Source organism: Gymnoscopelus microlampas (assembly GCF_963454915.1).
Source record: "Gymnoscopelus microlampas genome assembly, chromosome: 11".
In the NCBI taxonomy this organism is placed as follows: Eukaryota; Metazoa; Chordata; class Actinopteri; order Myctophiformes; family Myctophidae; genus Gymnoscopelus; species Gymnoscopelus microlampas.
The window spans coordinates 47,100,355-47,120,354 of record NC_139948.1 but is presented as its reverse complement, the minus strand read 5'-3'; the positions used below and the strand labels follow the sequence as shown (position 1 = coordinate 47,120,354).

The following is a 20,000-nucleotide window of genomic DNA, read 5'->3' as shown; positions in this document are numbered from 1 at the left end:
CACGCCGCTGCCTTCTCCCGCCACCACGCCCGCCACCACACGACACAGCGTGGTAAGCAGTTGTTGCCAGATTCTGTGAGAGAAACAAGCAACCAGGTGTAGGAAAACCTAAGTCTAAAAGAAGCGACTATGGGCCACATGAGCACTTTAACATGTACGTCAGCTATTTGAAAATAGCCGATCTACAAGCTCACAACGCGTCGCGATGCGACGCGTTGTGAGCTTGTAGATCGGCTATTTTCGAATAAAATCTTGCGGGGAAATTACAATAACCAGATCTGGCAACCTTGGTGGTAAGACAGGGTGAAAAACCCTAAAAGGAAAATTGTCAAATATTTAAATTATTCCAAAAATAAAAATGGTGTTCTTTGGGAAATTGTCGACAGTAAAATACAAACATGCAATAGGACCGGTTAACCCTTTCAATCCAGGGATGCATCTCTGTCATTTTCGATTTTTTTTTTGGCTATTCAAAAATAGCAGATACACAAGCTCATAGCACGGCACCGAGGACAAATACATATCATTTTGGGGGATCCTTGACATTGAGAACCACTGCTATACAGCAACATAAGTTAAAGGAGACACACCATGAATTTCACTTTTTTTTTATTTTTTTGGTATTTTTTGGGCTCCCCAGTGTCTCTTGTACCCCAAAAAATATTTTTTTTTAATATTCAGTCATTCATTCTCATTTCAGAGATTTTCAGAATGGGCGTGTCTAAACAGGCCATCTCAGAATGGCAAGTTTGCTTACCTCACCAAACTTTCTGCCCATGTATTTTGCCAGACAGAATTGCTCAGTACCGCAGTACAGCACCCCTCTGCCCAACAGGACGTTTTGGTATTGCAGCTGAAAGTGCTTTATAAGCCTGAGAGAATTGACTTGGGATGAGTATATCCGAGTGTTGATTTAGGCTCAAACCTTTTGAAAATGGTTTGAGGGACATACACCATATGATATTAAATATCAAATATTTTTTTTAAATTCATGGTGTGTCTCCTTTAAAGGAGAGATCCGGACATTTTAAGTGTTATCTTTGACGTGTCGCTAATCACTCACCAACATAGAAAGGGCCGTTGAGTTATTCCAGAGAATCCCCTGTCGTCCAGTCTGGCGACCCCCTCCATTGGCATAATGGGAGCCGTGTGTAAGAGTGAAATTCGCCTGTTTTAACAGATGCAAAGTCTGTTTTTTTTTCTCCTAGTACTCATGGTGGAGTCTCGTGATACTCAAACATGCGCTGAATGTCGCGCTGAATGTACCGTTCATGCAGAAAGACATGACGCTGTTTGCTTGTTTCTCTCACAGACGCCAGGTTCTGTGAGAGAAACAAGCAACCAGCGTCATGTCTTTCTGCACGAACGGTACATTCAGCAAAGTTAGTTATTTTTAGTTAAAAATGTTCGCTTTGAAAGATATATATATATATTCAAAGATTTGCACAAATTTGCACGATTTTTGTATATTTGAGCTATTTTTGAATAGCCAACGAAATCTGAAAATAACAGAGATGCGTTCCCGGTCTTAAAGGGTTAATTAACGCACGATGCCAGTTGGTTGTCAAACGTGTTCATGTGAAGGAGGACTCCCAAACAGTCTTGTGTTGTAACCATCCCAACATCAGTGTTAATGTCCTCTGTGTGTCAGAACTATACGGGACGGGACTCCATGTCCGTGGCCCCTCCCCCAGCTCCAGCTATGAAGGCCCAGACCAGTCCTCTAGCCAACATGTTCACGGAACGAAACACAGGTACCACAACATCTACTGTCATTGTGTGTGTGTGTGTGTGTGTGTGTGTGTGTGTGTGTGTGTGTGTGTGTGTGTGTGTGTGTGTGTGTGTGTGTGTGTGTGTGTGTGTGTGTGTGTGTGTGTGTGTGTGTGTGTGTGTACTTGCAATACTAGTCGGATAGGCCAATCCAGAGCCTTGTATTTGAGAGCTGCGTCACCTCTGGGGCAGAAAATGCCGCCGGTCACGTAGTTCATGTAAACTTGAAATAGTGACAAACGTTCATAGACTCCAGTGCATTCCGTAATCTGGCCCGAAGAAGTGAACGGAGGTGACACAACTCTCATACAGTATGGCTCTGGGCCAATCTACAAGGTCAGCAACGGTGCACAACTAAATATAACTCAGGCTTTTGGGATTAGGCCACAGATGGCAAAATAAATGGCAAAAATATATATATATTTTGTTGTACCTGTTGTTGCCCGTGTGTGTGTGTGTGTGTGTGTGTGTGTGTGTGTGTGTGTGTGTGTGCGTGTGCGTGCACGAGACTACCTTTGCATTGAGTATACATTTCAATAATCAAAGTTTGCATTTGCATCAGAGAAATTGAATATGTTTTGGTGTTCAAAAGAAACCTCTTGCTCACCGGATAGATACAGTATATGTGTAAATGTAGAAATTCCCCTTGCCCCCCTTCTTCAAATTCCCTTTCTCTTTAATGGAAATATCAAAACGATGGAGCTTACACAAAAATGTATTTCACCCACCTGTGATGTGACAATAAAGATGATTCTGAACATGTTCCAAATGCTGTTTTAGAGCCCTTCCTTCCCTTCTGTGAGGTTTCTAATGTCTATGTTATTCTGTGTTCACACTAGCAGGGACAGAAGCTAGCTGTTGTGTTGTGCTAACCTCCACCTCCCCTCCCGTCAGAACACGTGACTAACGTGACCAGCGTGGAGGAGAACGCCATCCCCAGGTCGGTGTCGGTCTCGTCGGGCCTGAACAACATCGTGAAGAAGCCCCGCGTTCGCACCATCTTCCCGCACGCGGCCGGAGACAACAGCACGCTGCTGAGCTTCGACGAGGGCGAGACCATCATCCTGCTCATCCCCGACGAGAGGGACGGGTGGATGTACGGAGCCCTGGAGAAGACCGGCAAGTGAGTGAACACACAAAAATAACTCAATAAGTTGGGTGGAAAACCTTGTATGTCCAGAACCGTTACTTTTCAGGAAATGGAACGAAGAACCTGTGTTCCAATGGATCCAGTGTAGTTATTAATTAGTCACAAGCTCTTTGTTTAGTTTTTTTGTTTGTTTTTTATCCCGCGATTTTGTAACCCTTATTTTTCACCCGGTGCCAATTTTCGAAGTGATCCTGGGTGCTACACTCCCCTCACCAGCCTAGGGCAGAGCTCATGCCTCCTTCAATACATGAGAGCCAACTGACCTTCTTGTCACCTGACAGGGGGGAGTTTCCCTGGTAGGACGTAGCGCGTGGAAGGAACACGTTATTCCAACCAGTTCCTTTCTCCTCCATCAGGTGCCCCGGCTGTCATGGGGGAGGTTTAGCCACCAGGATTACTACATGTTTTTGTGAGGGTATTAACTACCCTGAGAGACACGGGGAGAACATGCAAACTCCACACAGAGTAGGCCCTTTCGCCAACCCCAACTAGGGTATGAGCGCTGATGACGCGGAGGAGAAGATACGCCCCCAGCGCCCACAGCGTCCCCCCCCCGTCGAACCCAGGACCTTCTAACTGTGAGGCGACAGCGCTGCCGACTGCGCCACCTTTCCCTCAACAAGCTCTTTGTTAAAGGACCACCTCATACACTTTTTACCTATCTTCGTATAATTGGCGCTCATTATGATATATTATTGTCTACTCTGTTTATATTGTCTCGGATGTGGAGACACAGGCCGAGTAGAAATGTATTTTATTTTAATAAAAAAAAATAGCTAATCTACAAGCTCACAACTTGTCACAATGCAACTTGTGAGCTGGATGTAGTAGTAACTTGCAGAGCAAAGTTCGGCACAACCAATTAGTAGCTACGAGGCAGCGGTTAAACGATTTTCCCACAGGCAGTTAGTTGCACAACGATCCCTTCCAGCCTTAAAGTCTTTTTTTTTTTAGCTTTTTCTTTTCATATTTATACACCCAGTAATATTTTCCTGATAAAGTACTGATGAATCATTCAAATGAATTCTCCTCCCAGAACTGTGTATTTAAATCCTCATTTGTTTAAAGTCAGTCACCAGCTGAGGGGCCAGGGAACACAGATTGGCTTGGCGTCGGCCTGCGCTGAGAGCAGGTGGCGGTATACTGTTGAACTTCTCCTCCTACTCTCCTGGCCTGCTCGCCAATCTCTCTCTCCATCCCACTTCGGACACCCTGTGGCTATACAACGCTTTGATCGGACTGCCAGCCAGCCAGCCGCTCCGACTCGGGGGGGCAGTGATTGGCGAGGCCAGAGCTTGGCTCGTCTTGTCTGACTCAGGCTGTAATTGGCCGAGTCCAGAGCTGGAGTTTGTCCGCGCAGTGCAGTGCAGTGCGGTCCAGTCCGCGCGGCCAGCATTTTGTGCAGGCTGGAGGAACCATCTGGGCCGTTCGGACAGCTCGGCTCAGCTCGGCTCGGCTCTGATTAGGCAAACGGCAGCTTCCGGAAGCTCTGGCCACATTGCGGCGCTTTTAGACAGCCTAATACTGCGTTCACACTGCCATACAAAGATACAGGCTGCCATTCATTTTCAATGGAAGCCAGCGACATGTGTAAAAGTGTGGAATACAACATTTACTTGGATAAAAGTACAAAAGTATTGGTATCAAAAGTAAAAGTCCTCATTATGAGGAATGTCCCATTTCACAAGTTTTCAAAATATAAAATTATATATAAATAAAAAATATGCAAAAACCTTTTGAAAATGGCAGATCTACAAGCTACAAGATGAAATACTTTTGAATGAACCATTTAAGCCCTATTTCAAAACTAGTGAAAACAGCAGATCTACAAACTTGCAACGAGTTGCATTGCGATGTGTTATGAGTTGTAGTTCTGCTTTTTTCACTACTTTTCACTACTATTTTTAAAAGCATGTACTTTTGAATACTTAAAGCAGCACTATGTAACTTTTTTTTCCTAATGAATGTAATTAAACGTTGTCCAATCTGTATGGTAGAGTATGTTAATACAATATAACTTATACAAGTGGGGTGGTTGTATTTTGTCTCCCTGCTCTTCTATTGAGACATTTAGACTGTGTCAAAGGTCATGACCATAGACACAGGATCTGACACGAATTTTGACCTGATGGTGAAGATTCAATTTATCCCCTGAGCAAGCAGCTCTATTGGCTCAATGGTAAAAATGTCAGCACTTGCGCAGGAAACCAAGTTCAAATCCAGGGGTGAATACATTTTTTTTAGAAGTCACAAATTTGCCTGAGCAACCTCCACTTGTACTTGAGTAACAGGAGCATGTGTACCTTGACTGCATGTGACCTCAGCAGAAAGCCCTTCCCTCTGTATAAACACAGGTTGTGAGTACGTTCACACATTGTGATGGCGTAGTGTTTTCCACCAGGAGCTTTAAGATCCTTTCATTTATCACATGTAAACACAGGAAACACCCAGTATTGTCCAAAGATAAAGGGACAAATATTAACCTTTCTCCCTGTAGCTGTGTGTGATTTGATACAGAGTTTTGCCCAATGACACCAAGACCTTGTTCTGAGCTCCTGATAGCAACCGACTGTTCTTTCAACCTCACTTGAACCTCATTTTGAGTCCTATTTTGTGCTTTGTCATATGTCAGTGTCACATGCTGAAAATAGCTGATCTACGAGCTCAGTCGTGTGCTTGTAGATCTGCTATTGTGGAAAAAAGTTTGAACATAATATATTATAATCAAGCTCAAGTGGATAATGTGTGTTTTGTAATGATAATCTAAAAGTGACTAGTGTAGTGGAGGAAAATAAAGTACGATGTTTACCCCTGAGATGTAGCGGAGTGAAAGTATAAATTATGGGAAAATAGCAGTGGTACAATACTTTTACTTCTACTCCACTACATCTCAGAGGCAAATATTGTACTTTTTCTCCACTACAATTATTTTAAAACTTGAAATACTAGTTACTGTGTAGATTTTAATTATTATTACAAAACATACATTAACCACTTTAGCCCTTTATACATTTCAGCATTGTGAGCTTGTAGATCTGTTATTTTCAAATTATGTTAATACATTTTATACATTAGAAAACTTGTGAAATGGGACATTCTGCGTAATGAGTACTTTCTACTTTTGTACTTTAAGTACATTTTGATACCCATTCTTTTGTACTTTTACTCAAGTACATTTTTAATTCCAGACTTTTACTTGTAACAGAGTATTTCTACATTGCCGTATTGATACTTTTACTTAACCCATTAAGACCTGAAGCCGATTCTACATGTCTCCTAAATCTCAACAGTATTCTGAAAAACGTATGTTTCTATATCAGTGGTTCTCAATCTTTTTCATGTCAAGGACCCCCAAAATGATATGTATTTGGCCACGGACCCCCCCATCTCAAAATATTTTTGTTCCAGGGACCCCCCAGAAGCAAAGATTTGAATTAAAAATGTTCGCTTTAAAAATATATATTCAAATATATATGTTTATGTATATATTCAAAAATAGCCAAAAGTGTAAAATAATCCTTTTTTTTAGCTCAAATCAAAAAGTGACAAAGATGCGTTCCAGTTCTTAGTGGGTTCAAGTAAAAAAAATGCGAGTACTTTTTCCGCCAATGGAAAATAGACATAGTGAGGTAACCTCCTCCTACGCACTATATGGTCCCTGCACCCCAAAACCAAATCCATCAGGATTAGCGTCTGCTTTCTCTCACTCACACGCCGGTAATGATGAAATGCTTTGAGAGAGAGACTGTCGCTGGCTCACATCAAGGCCTGCCTGCGCGGCCACATTCCTGCGTGCTTTGAAATGCCATTCAAATGTGATTTCAAAGCACGCGTCCTCAGCCCAGACGGGTCGGGAGGAGCATCAAAGCCCCCGATTTATGCTTCGTCGCACGACGGTGTCGCCGCCAGAAATAGCCGATCTGACAAGCTCACAACGCGCCGCATTCCAGTGATGTAAAGTAACTTAAGTACATTTACTCAAGTACTGTACTTATAAGTACACTTTTGAGGATGTTTTACTTTACTGGAGTGTTTCCCATTGTCAATACTTTTACTTCTACTTCACTACATCTCAGAGGCAAATATTATACTTTTACTCCATTATAATTATTTGAAAACTTTATTTACTTTGCAGATATAAATTATTATATTACAAAATACACATTAACCACTTTAACCCTATTTTATACGTAGGCTATTTGAAAATTGCCGATCTACAAGCTCACAACGCGTCGCATCCAGGCCTTTTACTTGTAACTAACAGAGTAATCTCTCAAGAACAGATTCTGCTCTGCGTTGGAATCTGTCGGTAGCCGTGTTGACAACCCGTGCGCATTGGTTTCAAGTGGGTGTGCCTTCAGATCAGGAAGCAGGCCGCGCTTTACCCAATCAAATGTAGTGGGCGGGATTCACGTGTCCGTCCACCATTCCCCCCTCGAAACTAACCGAAACTAATTTAACAATAGCGTCCTCGGAGCAGACAAAACCACGTAAAGATATTCACATTTTAACTTACTCTTTCATCATAGAAACAAGTGGGCTTATAACCAAAACCATCCATGTTCTCTGGGAGAAGTGGTGTTAGTGTTCTGTGTATAAATATTGTTAGTGGGAATGAAAACATAGTCGCACCAACCGGAAGTGATGCGCTGAAGGCAGACACAAACCCCGGTTTCCTTGCGCACTGGTGTTTCGTTTGCTTCCTGCCAGACCCAACAGACATAGAACAAACAGCAGAGGTCGCTGTTTTTCATTTTCAGTTGGGTCTGGCTACGCGAGACTACTAACAGAGTACTTCTGCATTGTGGTATTGATACTTTTACTTAAGTAAACAATACTTTTTCCACCACTGGCCGCATCGCTTGTAGATCGGCTATTTTCAGCAAGCATAATGTCGTTTCCTACAGTATGTCGTTGCATTGTTACCACAGCAACTGTCTGTCTGCCCGTCTGTCTGTCTGTCTATATCGTATACAGAAGCATAAACATTTGTTGCCTTTTTCATTTGCGCTACATTTTTTTATGTGGTTAAATGTGCAGGTTTCTCAGGTGTTTTCAATAAGACTCGTTAATTAACCCACTTGTTGCATCTAAGCAGCAGGCATTTGTGTTGAAAACTTTAATTAGGCCTGCTCTAATCTAAAATCACAAAGGATTTCCATCAACCCTCTCTGAAGTCAAGGATTAATGTTCTTGCAACGTTGTTGGTTGGTGGAGAATGACAACACTTAAGAGGTTTGTGTATGACTAGATAATACTCCAATGAGAAGATGTGTATTATAGACTCCGGGCAAAAGGCGTGGCCAAGCTTAGGCTGAAGTAGTTACGGTGGCCATATTAAGGGAGCTCCATAACAACAGCTAGTATCAACAACATTGACAGTTACCCACGAGTCACGACGTGTCCTGAACTACAGCGAATTTATTGGTAAAGGACAGAAGATGGACCTGGCAATGCGTGACAGAGAGTTACCATACAGAGAGAAGCTGAATGCAGACGCAAAGGCACGCTACCTGCGATCAGTGTTGCCATATTTTGCGAGAGAAATAAGCAACCAGGTCTATGAAAACAAGCCCAAAAGAAGTGGCTTAGATACATCGACTACTTGAAAATAGCCGATCTACAAGCTCACGTGAGCTTGTACATAGGTTATTAAAAAAAACTCTTGCAATAAAATAAAGAACATTTGGAATATTTTTTAAAACATTCTAACAACACAAATGCTCCCTGGCACAAAACATTTTCATGAAAAGATTTGAGAACCACTGGTTTAATTTTTTTTGTTTAAAAAAAAAAGCCTAAATAAGCAAGCACCTAAATAAGCCTAAATAAGCAAGTACACTTTATAAATAAGCCATACAAAACTACTAATTTTACAAGCAACTTCACATAAAAAGAAGCCCAAAGTCGCTTATAATAAGCCGACATGGCAACGCTGATGCTGATCCTAACCTCGCCTCCAACAGATGTTTATATGTTTGATTGTGTGCTGTCATGCTCGTTTGAGCTTATATGTGTTTGGGAATGTTGTTGAAGGTTATGTTATTTCGTCAGCTGACACCCAAGCCATACTACATTTATTTGATATCTCCGACGTCTGAACACTTGCTGACAGACAGACAGCTGTTTACTCAGCCACCGTGACCGTGAGCCACCCACGTTAGACCCACGTTAGACTACGTTTCTCAGACTGGACACATAGAGAAACACAATTTAGCTGTTAGCTCAATCTCATTGTATGTAAGATACCCATTTGTATTTAAGATACCCATGCCAAGCCGTTTCTTTGATATCTCCGACATCTGATCTCCAACAGCTTTTCCTCCAGGTTGGAAATGTGTGCAATTTAACTTTTTTAATTTAACGTCTGAAACCTTGGCATTGCATCCGATAATGCAGCACTGTCGTACCATTGCTAAATTAGAGCAACAGACAAGTTAGAGATAGATAATAATGTACACCGTCTACTTGCTGGACAACAAACACAGGACTACAGACTACACTACACTACTCTACACTTGTGGCAGCTGTCAATCTACTCCCTCAAGATGGCGGCGGAAGTGGCACGATTTAAGGGCGTGGCGACCATGTTACGTCGCTATGCCCGGAGTCTATAGTGAACATTCCCTTTTAGTGCGCTAATTAGTCAGTAATCATTCGATTTAATTGAGTGAAGTCACTCAATGTGACTTCACTCGTGGCAGCGGTGGCCTAGTGGTTAGAGGGGCGGCCTTGATACCGGAAGGTCCCTAGTTCGATTCCCCAATTCATCACATCGATCATGAATCACCGCTGAATAGCCCTTGAGCAAGGCTTCCATGCAGGGTCCGGCTGGAAACAAGTTTCGTACTTAGTCCGACACCCTGGGTAAACAACAAACTTTGCTTTGCTTTGCTTTACTCCATGTGGAAGAAACTATCCACGGCACTGCAAGAAGAAGCTTGGTGCATGCAAATCTCTCCTTTTGAATACAGCAGCTGTCTGTATTCACTGGCCAGGATGATTACTTTTCAATGAAGATCAAAGTCAAAGCTCTTTTTTTCCCATTTTTTAAACGTTTTACTTTCTTGTTTTTTAACCAAATGAGGGGGGGGGGGGGGGGGGCAGTGGTGAAGAAGTACTTAGATATTTACTTAAGTAGCAATACCACAACATCAAAATACTCTGTTGCAAGTAAAAGGCCTGTGTTCAAAATGTTACTTGAGTAAAAGTGAAAATGTATTGGCATCAAAATATGCTTAAAGTACCAAAAGTAAAAGTACTAATGTTTGAAAATGGCAGATCTACAAGCTCACAACGCGTCGCGATACGACGCGTTGTGAGCTTGTAGATTGGCTATTTTCAAATAGCCTATGTATAAAATAGGGCTGCAGTGGTTAATGTATGTTTTATAATATAGTAATTCATATCCGCAAAGTAACTAGTAGTAGAAGTTTTTAAATAATTGTAGTGGAGTAAATGTACAATATTTGCCTCTGAGATGTAGTGGAGTAGAAGTAAAAAATAATGAAAATTGCAAACACTAAAGTAAAGTGAAAAAGTAACACATTTTTTTACTTTGGTACAGTACAGTACTTAAGTACATGTACCTAGTTACTCTCCACCACTTGGGAGGAGGGGGGGGGCAGTGGAAGGCAATGCAAAGACTGACTCAAGGTTATTCTGACGGCTGTCAAAAATATGCAAAACGAGGATGGGGGAAGCAGACCGTTTCCACCCCGCAGCGTCACTTTGATCGTTTTCAACTCCCCTCGCTCCGGGAGGTATACGCAGGGATCCGGGCTGTGCTTTCTGCATTCCGTACCGATGTCATCATCACATTCCTGTTTTCTTCTTTTGGGTTTTTTTGTGGGGGGGGGGTTTCACCGTAGGCGGCATATAAACAACTGTCCCCCAGGGCAGAGCAAGAGAAAGAGCTGCTGTTTGAGAATCCAGCCTGATATAGCTCTGTGTCGGAAACGGCCTCTTTAAATGACTTGTCTGTTGAGGCAGAGGAAAGCCGTTGTTGTCACCTCTCTGGGCTGCTCAGTGTCTCTGTGTGTCACTGTGTGACACTGAGATACAGGGGGACCTGCTGGAAGTGGTGGTGCATGAAAGCACAGTCTCAGTGTGGTGTCACCGTGTTTTGGTATAGGCCGTGCCCACAGAGCTGCCAGTGTCTTTCTGAGATGTATTTCTATGGTATAAGGAAGGAGGGACGGTCTGACATGCATTTCTACGATAAAGGCTGTGGTAAAGACTCGCTGGAGCTCTCCTCCAAACGTTTCAGTATCATCACCCGTGTTGACTCTTTAAGATTATCAGATTATCTGATATGAACAATAAAGCCATCACACGTTTAGCACTCACAACAGCAGATGATACTGATCATCCTCTTACATCGTCACCTCAAACTCATGCCATCTGGGCGAAGATACAGAACTTTGAAATCGGAGAAAAAATTGTTTTCGTAGAAGTTGCATCGCTGCACGAAACAAACTGATATTTATTTTTTGTTTATACTGGGGGATGCTGCTGTATATTGCTATTGTTCTGTGCTGTATTATGGTTAATGTCTTTTTCTGTTGGAACAGACTGTGAAGATGAGTGTCCCTGAGGGGACAATAAAGACTATTCTTATTATTATTATTATTATTATTATCTTCCTAGTACCAAGCGTTGCCCATTAGTGCTCTTGGCGTCCAGCGTTTTCTTTTCTTTTTGGCAGCGTGCCAAGGGATCTTCAAACTGAAAATAAACTTTTTGGAGAGGAGTTGATGCTCATCAATGTCACGTGTCATCTTGGCTGGCTGTGTGTGACAAGTCGGTCATTTATCACCTGACTTTGAATCGTTACAACCAGGCCAGGAATTTTCTGGGAGGCCATGAAGGCCGTGGTTGTCGCTGCCCCATTGTTTGGCCTTCTGCCCTTCAAAAAATGATCTGCCCTGAGGCCACAGTGGCCTTGATGCCCCATCCGCACTGCCCCCTCAGCTGATTTAATATCAGTGTTTTATTTGATGGCCTTGCTGTTCTTGTATTTGGCCTTTGTGCGCTCAAAACAAGTACAGGGTCAAAGGCCAAGTGGCCGTGCCCCTAAAAAGGTGAAATTCCAGGCCTGGTTACAACAACCATGAGAAGTCCACGTTTACCGTAGTTTCAGCTTGGATGTTTGTGTCGATAACGCAGATGACTCCACGAGCACAGAAACGGTCGATTGGTTTGAACATCGCAGGCGTACAGTACATAAACCCTGTGGACATGTTTCCTCAGTTCAAAAACACGTTCTGTGTGGGCACGCCCTCCAAATTGAAACGTCCTATATTTGAAAATATCTTATGCCAGGGACCCCTTTTAAGAGAGTAATTTGTTATTGTAGTTTTTTCAAACGTTTTCGAAACTTTCGAGCTTGTGGATCTGCTACTGTTGATACTTTTGTGTGACGCTGTAGTATGATCAAGTAGTTAGTAGTTAATTAAGGAAAAAAACAAAAAAAGTTTAAATATGGAGATAAGAGGTTTCTGCCCGACAGCAACGGAATGCTAGCTCAAAAAAGATTGAGAACAGTAGTATTTAATCATGTCTCTGTCTCTCTCTCTCTCTCTCTCTCTCGCTCGCTCGCTCGCTCGCTCCCTCTCTCTCTCTCTCTCTCTCTCTCTCTCTCTCTCTCTCTCTCTCTCTCTCAGGAGGGGCTGGTTCCCTTCATCGTATTGCAGAGCCTTCTCAGAGCCACTAGTGAATAACAACAGGTAAGGGGACTCCACACACACACACACACACACACACACACACACACACACACACACACACACACACACTCGGGTGTCACGTTGCAGGCAGGTTGTGTATTTTTAGCAGTGTGTGTTCCTATAGTCAACCTGTTAGAGTGATAACGTTTGTTATCCTGCAGGAGGGAGTCCCCTCCCCTTCCGCCACCTTTGATTGGTCGAGTTTCATACGGCTTCCTTTCAATCATTTTCATGCGTTCCTTTATAATTGATATTCATATGATGACATCATTATATTACTTGAAGGGCGTACTCTGAAAATAAAGGAATAAAGGAAGTTTTATTTCCAGATGGCCAGGCATCTATAAATTACACAAATCTTGTGTGTGTGTGTGCGTGTGTGTGTGTGTGTGTGTGTGTGTGTGTGTGTGTGTGTGTGTGTGTGTGTGTGTGTGTGTGTGTGTGTGTGTGTGTGTGTGTGTGTGTGTGTGTGTGTGTGTGTGTGTGTGTGTGTGTGCTTGTTTGTGTGTTTCGCCGAGGACCAGCGACCAAACTTGGCACAAAAAACAAGTTTGGCGCTCTGCCATGACAATAGTCACACCAAAGGCCACACGTGGCGTGACTATCGTCATTGCCCAGGGGCCACAGGCCCCTCCAATCCTTGCTCCAATCTGCACCACACTCGCCACAATCACTGTTCAGGGGTCTGCCATGACAATTTGTCACACCAAAAAGCCTAACTTGCACACATATGTGGCACTACAGCAGTGTTACAGCAGACTTTAACACTTCAAAATGGCCATGACCCGCTGACCATTTCTCTGATCAGCGCAATATAGGACTAGATGTGAAGAACAGCGGCCTTCACATCTAGTGTGTAGATATACTTGAGCGCCGAGGACCTGAGAGAGAGTAAAATGACAATGGGGAAATTGGTTTGTTTGGCGGTTGTCTAAAAAATATCTGTAAATCCACAAATCTCTTCATCAGACTAATGAAGGGCGAAAGCCCGAAATGTCTTTGCAACTGAAAAGTCTTTGCAACTGAAAAGTCTTTGCAACTGGAGCCCACATTGTGCAAGCTTTTTTTTGTTTTACGTTTTTGATTTTTGTCGCTCAGCACTTCGGGTTTAGATGTGCATGTCCTTGCTTCTTTTTATCTGTCCCATTTATATGGAGATCCCTGATGTGATCAAAGGATAATTCCTTTTAACAGGTCGTTCATGAAAGTCCTTGCGGTCTTGTTTCCAATGAGAACCTGTGAGCAATTAGGGGTTAAGAGTCTTGCTCAGGGACAAATTTCATTTCATCGACACATATGCTGTCCTGGCCGGGAATCGTACCTGCAGCAACCAGGGCCTCTGGCTCCCTAGGTGGACTCACTAACCACTCAGCTATGGCCACCCCTTAATCATCATCATAATACTGATGTCATAGACATGGTCATAGACATGGTCATAGACATGGACATGGCCTTCAAGTACTGTCTATAATAATGGGTACTGGATACTAAGTACTCTGGCAACGTGTACAACACTCTTAGAATGCTCCTCCTGCTAAAGCGATGTTTTTCCATTACGGTATAGTGTTTTCGTGACTCTTATCACGTTCCCAACGCGTTACAAAGGGCAGAGCATGTGTTTGTGTCCCACTCCAGTAAATCAGGTGAAGGTCATCTCTGCTGAAACGGTGTTGTTAATGTTTTTTGATAACGAAACACTTGAGAGTGTGAGAACGTGGCGCCTCGCTCCTTCCTGGAGCATGATGGCGCCGTCGTTCATCTACGAGTTGATACTAAGTGAATATTAAGCCTACAAGTTAATACATGAGAAGGTTGTCACATGCAAAAACAAAAACAGATCTACAAGCTGACAGCATGTTGCGATGTAACGCATTGTTAGCTTGTAGAGCTGTTCTTTCTAAGCCTGCACCCTCTCGCTAAATTATGACGGGGGGGTATAGGTGTAACTAATTACTCTTCATACCAAGTAATAAGTAATGCACGTTTTTATTTATTTATTTATGGGGCCTTTCTCCCTCGAGCCTCGATTCCTGACAGATTAATTTACGTGCGCACGCACGCACGCGCACGCACGCACGCACGCACGCACGCACGCACGCACGCACGCACGCACGCACGCACGCACGCACGCACGCACACACACACACACAAATGTTCCACCCGAAATAAAATAAAGCCTTGTCACTCCTTTAAGAATTATGCGAGTGTACAAATGCACACACACACACACACACACACACACACACACACACACACACACACATGCCTTAGTTTAATTATCACTGTTTGTGCTAAACATAAAAAAACGTAAAAAGTCCAAATATGGAGATTTTTTTCTGCCCGACAGCGATGTTATATATCGTCTCTGTTGGCTGGAAACCTCATTATGTCCAAAACTCTTACTTTTCAGGATTCAAATTAAAAAACATCAATAGCAGCGGATACACAAGCTCCAAACGTGTCGTTTCGTGTCACGTTTCGAGCTTGTAGATCTGCTACTTTTGATGCTTTCGTGTGAAGCTGTAGTATGATCAAGTAGGGCAGTGGTTCTCAACCAGTGGTCCGGGGACCACCAGTGGTCCTCGAGGGAGTTCCAGGGGGTCCCCAGCTAAATGATGGATAGGAACCAAATGGACCCTTATGGGTCTGTAACTCTGAGAGTGTACAAATGGAACCAAATGGACCCTTATGGGTCTGTAACTCTGAGAGTGTACAAATGGAACCATTTGTACTCTCTCAGAGTTAAATTGACATTGATTTTGTAATATAAATTGGGGTCCCAGAGATGGAGGTCTGTAGCCTAAATGCATGTCAAACCGGGGGGTCCTTGAAATTAAAATGGTTGAGAATCACTGCTAGAGCCGTAAAGATCTTCTCTTATCGGGGGTCCCTGGAATATCTTTTCAAATGGGGGTCCCTGGGCTAATAATGTGTGTCAATTTGGGGGTCCTTGACGCAAAAAAAAAGGTTGACAACCACTGAAGTAGGGCATTCATTTAGGAAAAAAACACAAAAAGTTAAAACACGGAGATAAGAGGTTTCTGCACGACAGCAACGTTATATCTCTCTCTCCCCCCCCCCTCCTCCCCCCTCCTCGTGTGTCACGTGACCTCCAGCATGTCGTCGACGCCGTACCGCAGCCGCAGCGTGGTCAACCTGCACCACCAGGACACGGAGACGGACGAGGCCACCATGGTGCTGCCCCCCGCCGACTACAGCGACTCCTCCCCCCGCCGCTCCAGCGCCCACGTCCTCACTGCCACTGCCAAGGCCACGCCCACCACGGCGGCCAAGCCCGCCTCCGCCGCCGCCGCCGCCGCCACGACCCCCGTTAGCACCGCCAGCGTCACCAACAACAACCATCATCATCATCATCCTCATCATCATCCTCATCATCATCCTCACCTTCCTCAGCACTCCCCCACGCCCTCGGCTGCCTCGTCCACGTCATCGTCCGACCACAACACCACCGTGAGTTAATGAGTCTGTCTGTCTGTCTGTCTGTCTGTCTGTCTGTCTGTCTGTCTGTCTGTTTCTCTGTCTGTCTGTTTCTCTGTCTGTCTGTCTGTCTGCCTGTCTGTCTGTCTGTTTCTCTGTCTGTCTGTCTGTCTGTCTGTCTGTCTGTCTGTTTATCTGTCTGTCTGTCTGTCTGTCTGTCTGTCTGTCTGTCTGTCTGTCTGTCTGTCTGTCTGTCTGTCTGTCTGTCTGTCTGTTTCTCTGTCTGTCTGTCTGTCTGTCTGTCTGTCTGTCTGTCTGTCTGTCTGTCTGTCTGTCTGTCTGTTTCTCTGTCTGTCTGTCTGTCTGTCTGTCTGTCTGTCTGTCTGTCTGTATGTCTGTCTCTGTCTCTGTCTCTGTCTGTCTGTCTGTCTGTCTGTCTGTCTGTTTCTCTGTCTGTCTGTTTCTCTGTCTGTCTGTCTGTCTGTCTGTTTGTCTGTCTCACTGACAGTGGTGGAAAAAGTACTCAAATGTTTTTACTTAAATAAAAGTATCAATACTCTCACTCTGTTACAAGTAAACGTCCGGAAATCAAAATTTAGTTGAATAAAAGTACAACAGTATTGGTATTAAAATATACTTAAAGTACAAAAGTAAAAGTACTCATTTTGCAGAAAGTCCCATTTCAAAGAAGTTTTCAAATGTGTAAAATGTTAATATATAAAGTATAACATGTTGAAAATAGCAGATCTACTAGATCAAAATGCATCGCGATGGGACGTGTGGTGAGCTTGTAGATCTGCTATTTTCGGAAGACTTTTTTATCTTGTAGATTGTCTATTTTCTCTCTCTTTCTATCTCTCTCTCTCTCTCTCTCTCTCTCTCTCTCTCTCTCTCTCTCTCTCTCTCATATATTTATTATTCATGGTGCTGGCTACAAAGAGGAAAATGCAAAAAAAAAGTGGCAACTGTTGCTGTGTGGGGCAAGCTATTGCCAAAAATCTGTTACTACCGTAAATGTGTTTTTGCGGAGGAGCTTTTGCCAGTGTTTAAAGCATTGGTGAAAGCCATAATTACAGCAGTTTTTTGTTTTTTATTCACTCATGAATAATGTTGATGAGTTCATATCTGAGTGGTGATTCAATGAGGCTCGCTGTTCTGTTGTGGAGGGGCAGTTGGTCTTTAACAACAAAATGTTACTTTCTATTACAAACTACTTTCACTTGTAGATGAGTAGTTAATATTTGACCGGGAGTATCTATACTTTGACTCGAGTACTGGTGGTTGAGTACTTTGTCCACTCCCAGCGTCTCAGCTTCCAGGTGTCACCCGATACCAAACGCACTACTGTACTGTCACTGTGTGTGTGTGTGTGTGTGTGTGTGTGTGTGTGTGTGTGTGTGTGTGTGTGTGTGTGTGTGTGTGTGTGTGTGTGTGTGTGTGTGTGTGTGTGTGTGTGTGTGTGTGTGTGTGTGTGTGTGTGTGTGTGTGTGTGTGTGTGTGTGTGTGTGTGTGTGTGCGAGATTAATATACTAGTGAGGACCAAATATCCCCTTAAGTATAATAGAAAATTAGAAATAGATGATGTGAGGACAACTTTTCTGGGCCTCACAAGAAAATGATTTTTAGACACACGTTTACAATTATAAAAGGCTTCAGCTTAGGTTTAGGATTCGACATTTAGAAGATGAGGTTTATGAATCAGAGATGTACACATAGTTGGGCGCTTGTGTTGTGCACCGTTAAAAGCAGATCTACAAGCTCACAACGCGTCAAAGAGTGCAATGCGTTGTGGGCTTGTAGATCTGCTATTTAACGGTTTTAGGCTTACTGTTAAAAATGGCCATCCTCACAAGTGTGTGTGTGTGTGTGTGTGCGTGTGTGTGTGTGTGTGTGTGTGTGTGTGTGTGTGTGTGTGTGTGTGTGTGCGTGTGCGTGTGTGGGCGTGGGCGTGCGTGTGGTGTCAGATGTGTGTCTAATGAACCGCCTTGGAAACCTGAGCGTACTCTAACCTAGTACATACAGCACTGCTTCTCAAAGTGCGGTCCGGGACCTCCCAGGGAATCCTTAAGAGGGGTTCCAGAGGGTCCCCAGCAAAAGGAGGAACAGTTTGACCACTGTAACCCTATGCTGTATACATGGCTATTAGAAAATAGCCGATATACAAGATCTAAATTGGGGTCGCAGATACAGAAATAGCAATAAATGGGGGTCCGTAACCTAATGCATATCAAACTGGGGGGTCCTTGAATTAAAATGGTTGAGAATCACCTCTAGAGCAGTACAAATCTTCTCTTATGGGGGTCCTTGGCTTATATTTTCAAATGGGGGCTCCGCGGGCTAATATAAGTGTGCATTTGGGGGTCCTTGACATCGTTTGAGAAGCACTGTCATAGAGCAGGGGTCTTCAACAGGGGGTCCGGGACCCTCGGGGGTCCTCAGAGTTACTACAGGGGGTCCGCCAAATCTTTGTGATATGTTTTTTTTTTTTTACCTTAACCATTTGAACCCTAGCATCCCTTTTCTGAGGAGAACTTTAGCCAAAAATAGCAGATCTACAAGCTCACAACGCCTCGCAGGGAAAAAGAACAGTAAACGTCAACAAAAAAAGAGGGGGTCCCTGCTGCAGCTCTTTCTCAGCTAGGGGGTCCTTGGGCTGAAAACGTTGAAGACCCCTGTCATAGAGGACTGACTGCAAGTCTAGTGAAACCTAGTCTCGCGTTACCAGACTGTTGCCTCCCACAATTTACAAACGTTTCCGGCATACAGTCTGGGACTCGGAAGCTCTGATAATGTGTTAGGGGAAAGCGAATGCCCCTCCCCTACCCACTTCCGTTTTAGCATTGTGCAGTGGCGCAAAGGAGTCCGACTGGAATCAACGAATCTCATAAACATAGTTTATGTCTACTAGTGTCTTCTTTCACAGTTTTTTCGGCGTTAATTCCATGATACCTTTCTCAGATTTCTGTGATAAACAATCCTCGCACAAATAACATGAATCTACCGCTCCTATGACTATGCTTCCGCCTCGGTTCTGTTTCCTACTGGGACTACAGGTCCACGGGTACCGCGTCGTGATTGGTCGAATGTCTTTCCAGTCTGAACAACTTCCGTTACGCAGCTTTCGGGAAGTGGAGTTCCAGACTCTATATAGCATTCAGAGATTGTGGAATAGTTGTCTGGTGACGCGAGACTAAGTGAAACCAGACTCCACCATTGGACTACTATAATATATGCTAATTATATTTATGTGTGCTAATTGTATGCATGTATGCAAACATCATCTGCTGGCTCACATGTCAACCCTTTCACTATATATAGGCACCTCCAGTGGTGGAGGAAGTACTCTGATTTGTCGTTTTTTATTTTCTTTCCTTAATTAAATGTACAATATACCACTATGCAGAAATACAAGTGAAAGTCCCGTACTAAAAATATACCTTAGCTCACAACGCGTCGCATCGCGACGCATTGTGAGCTTGTAGATCGGCTATTTTCAAATGGCCGAAATGTATATAGGGCTGAAGTGGTTAATGTATGTTTTTGGCGGTGCAACCGCCCCTATATGTGAGGTTTGGACATCGACATTCGCTGCACTGTGATTGGCCACCATTGTACCCCCCTAACCCTACACATTCAATGCAAATCACTGGCCACCATTGTACCCCCCTAACCCTGCACTGTGACTGGCCACCCATTGTGAATCACCCATTGTGGACCAACCATTGTTTATTTATTGTTTATTGTTAATAAATAGCACCACACACTTCAGAAATATTACTTTTCTTTAAGTGAACTTCCATCACTGTGATGACCACTGTGACCACACCGCCCACTTCACACTGGGTGTGATTTTTTAAATAATAATCAAAATCGACAAATTAACTAGTAACTAAAGTAGTAAAATAATTGAAAAA

The 20,000-nt window shown here is 43.5% G+C and overlaps 1 protein-coding gene across 2 annotated transcripts in view; it reads left to right on the top strand.

The window, feature by feature from the left end:
- The window catches only part of baiap2l1b (BAR/IMD domain containing adaptor protein 2 like 1b), a 91,281-nt gene that overhangs the window by 60,848 nt on the left and 10,433 nt on the right, over positions 1-20,000 (top strand). For both annotated transcript variants that reach the window (XM_084072453.1, XM_084072452.1), the window contains exons 8-12: positions 1-52; positions 1,652-1,754; positions 2,665-2,893; positions 12,586-12,648; positions 15,765-16,119. The exon at positions 1-52 is cut by the window's left edge and continues 116 nt beyond it. In XM_084072453.1, coding sequence (XP_083928579.1) covers positions 1-52; positions 1,652-1,754; positions 2,665-2,893; positions 12,586-12,648; positions 15,765-16,119 — 802 coding nt within the window. The remainder of the gene's footprint in view (positions 53-1,651; positions 1,755-2,664; positions 2,894-12,585; positions 12,649-15,764; positions 16,120-20,000) is intronic.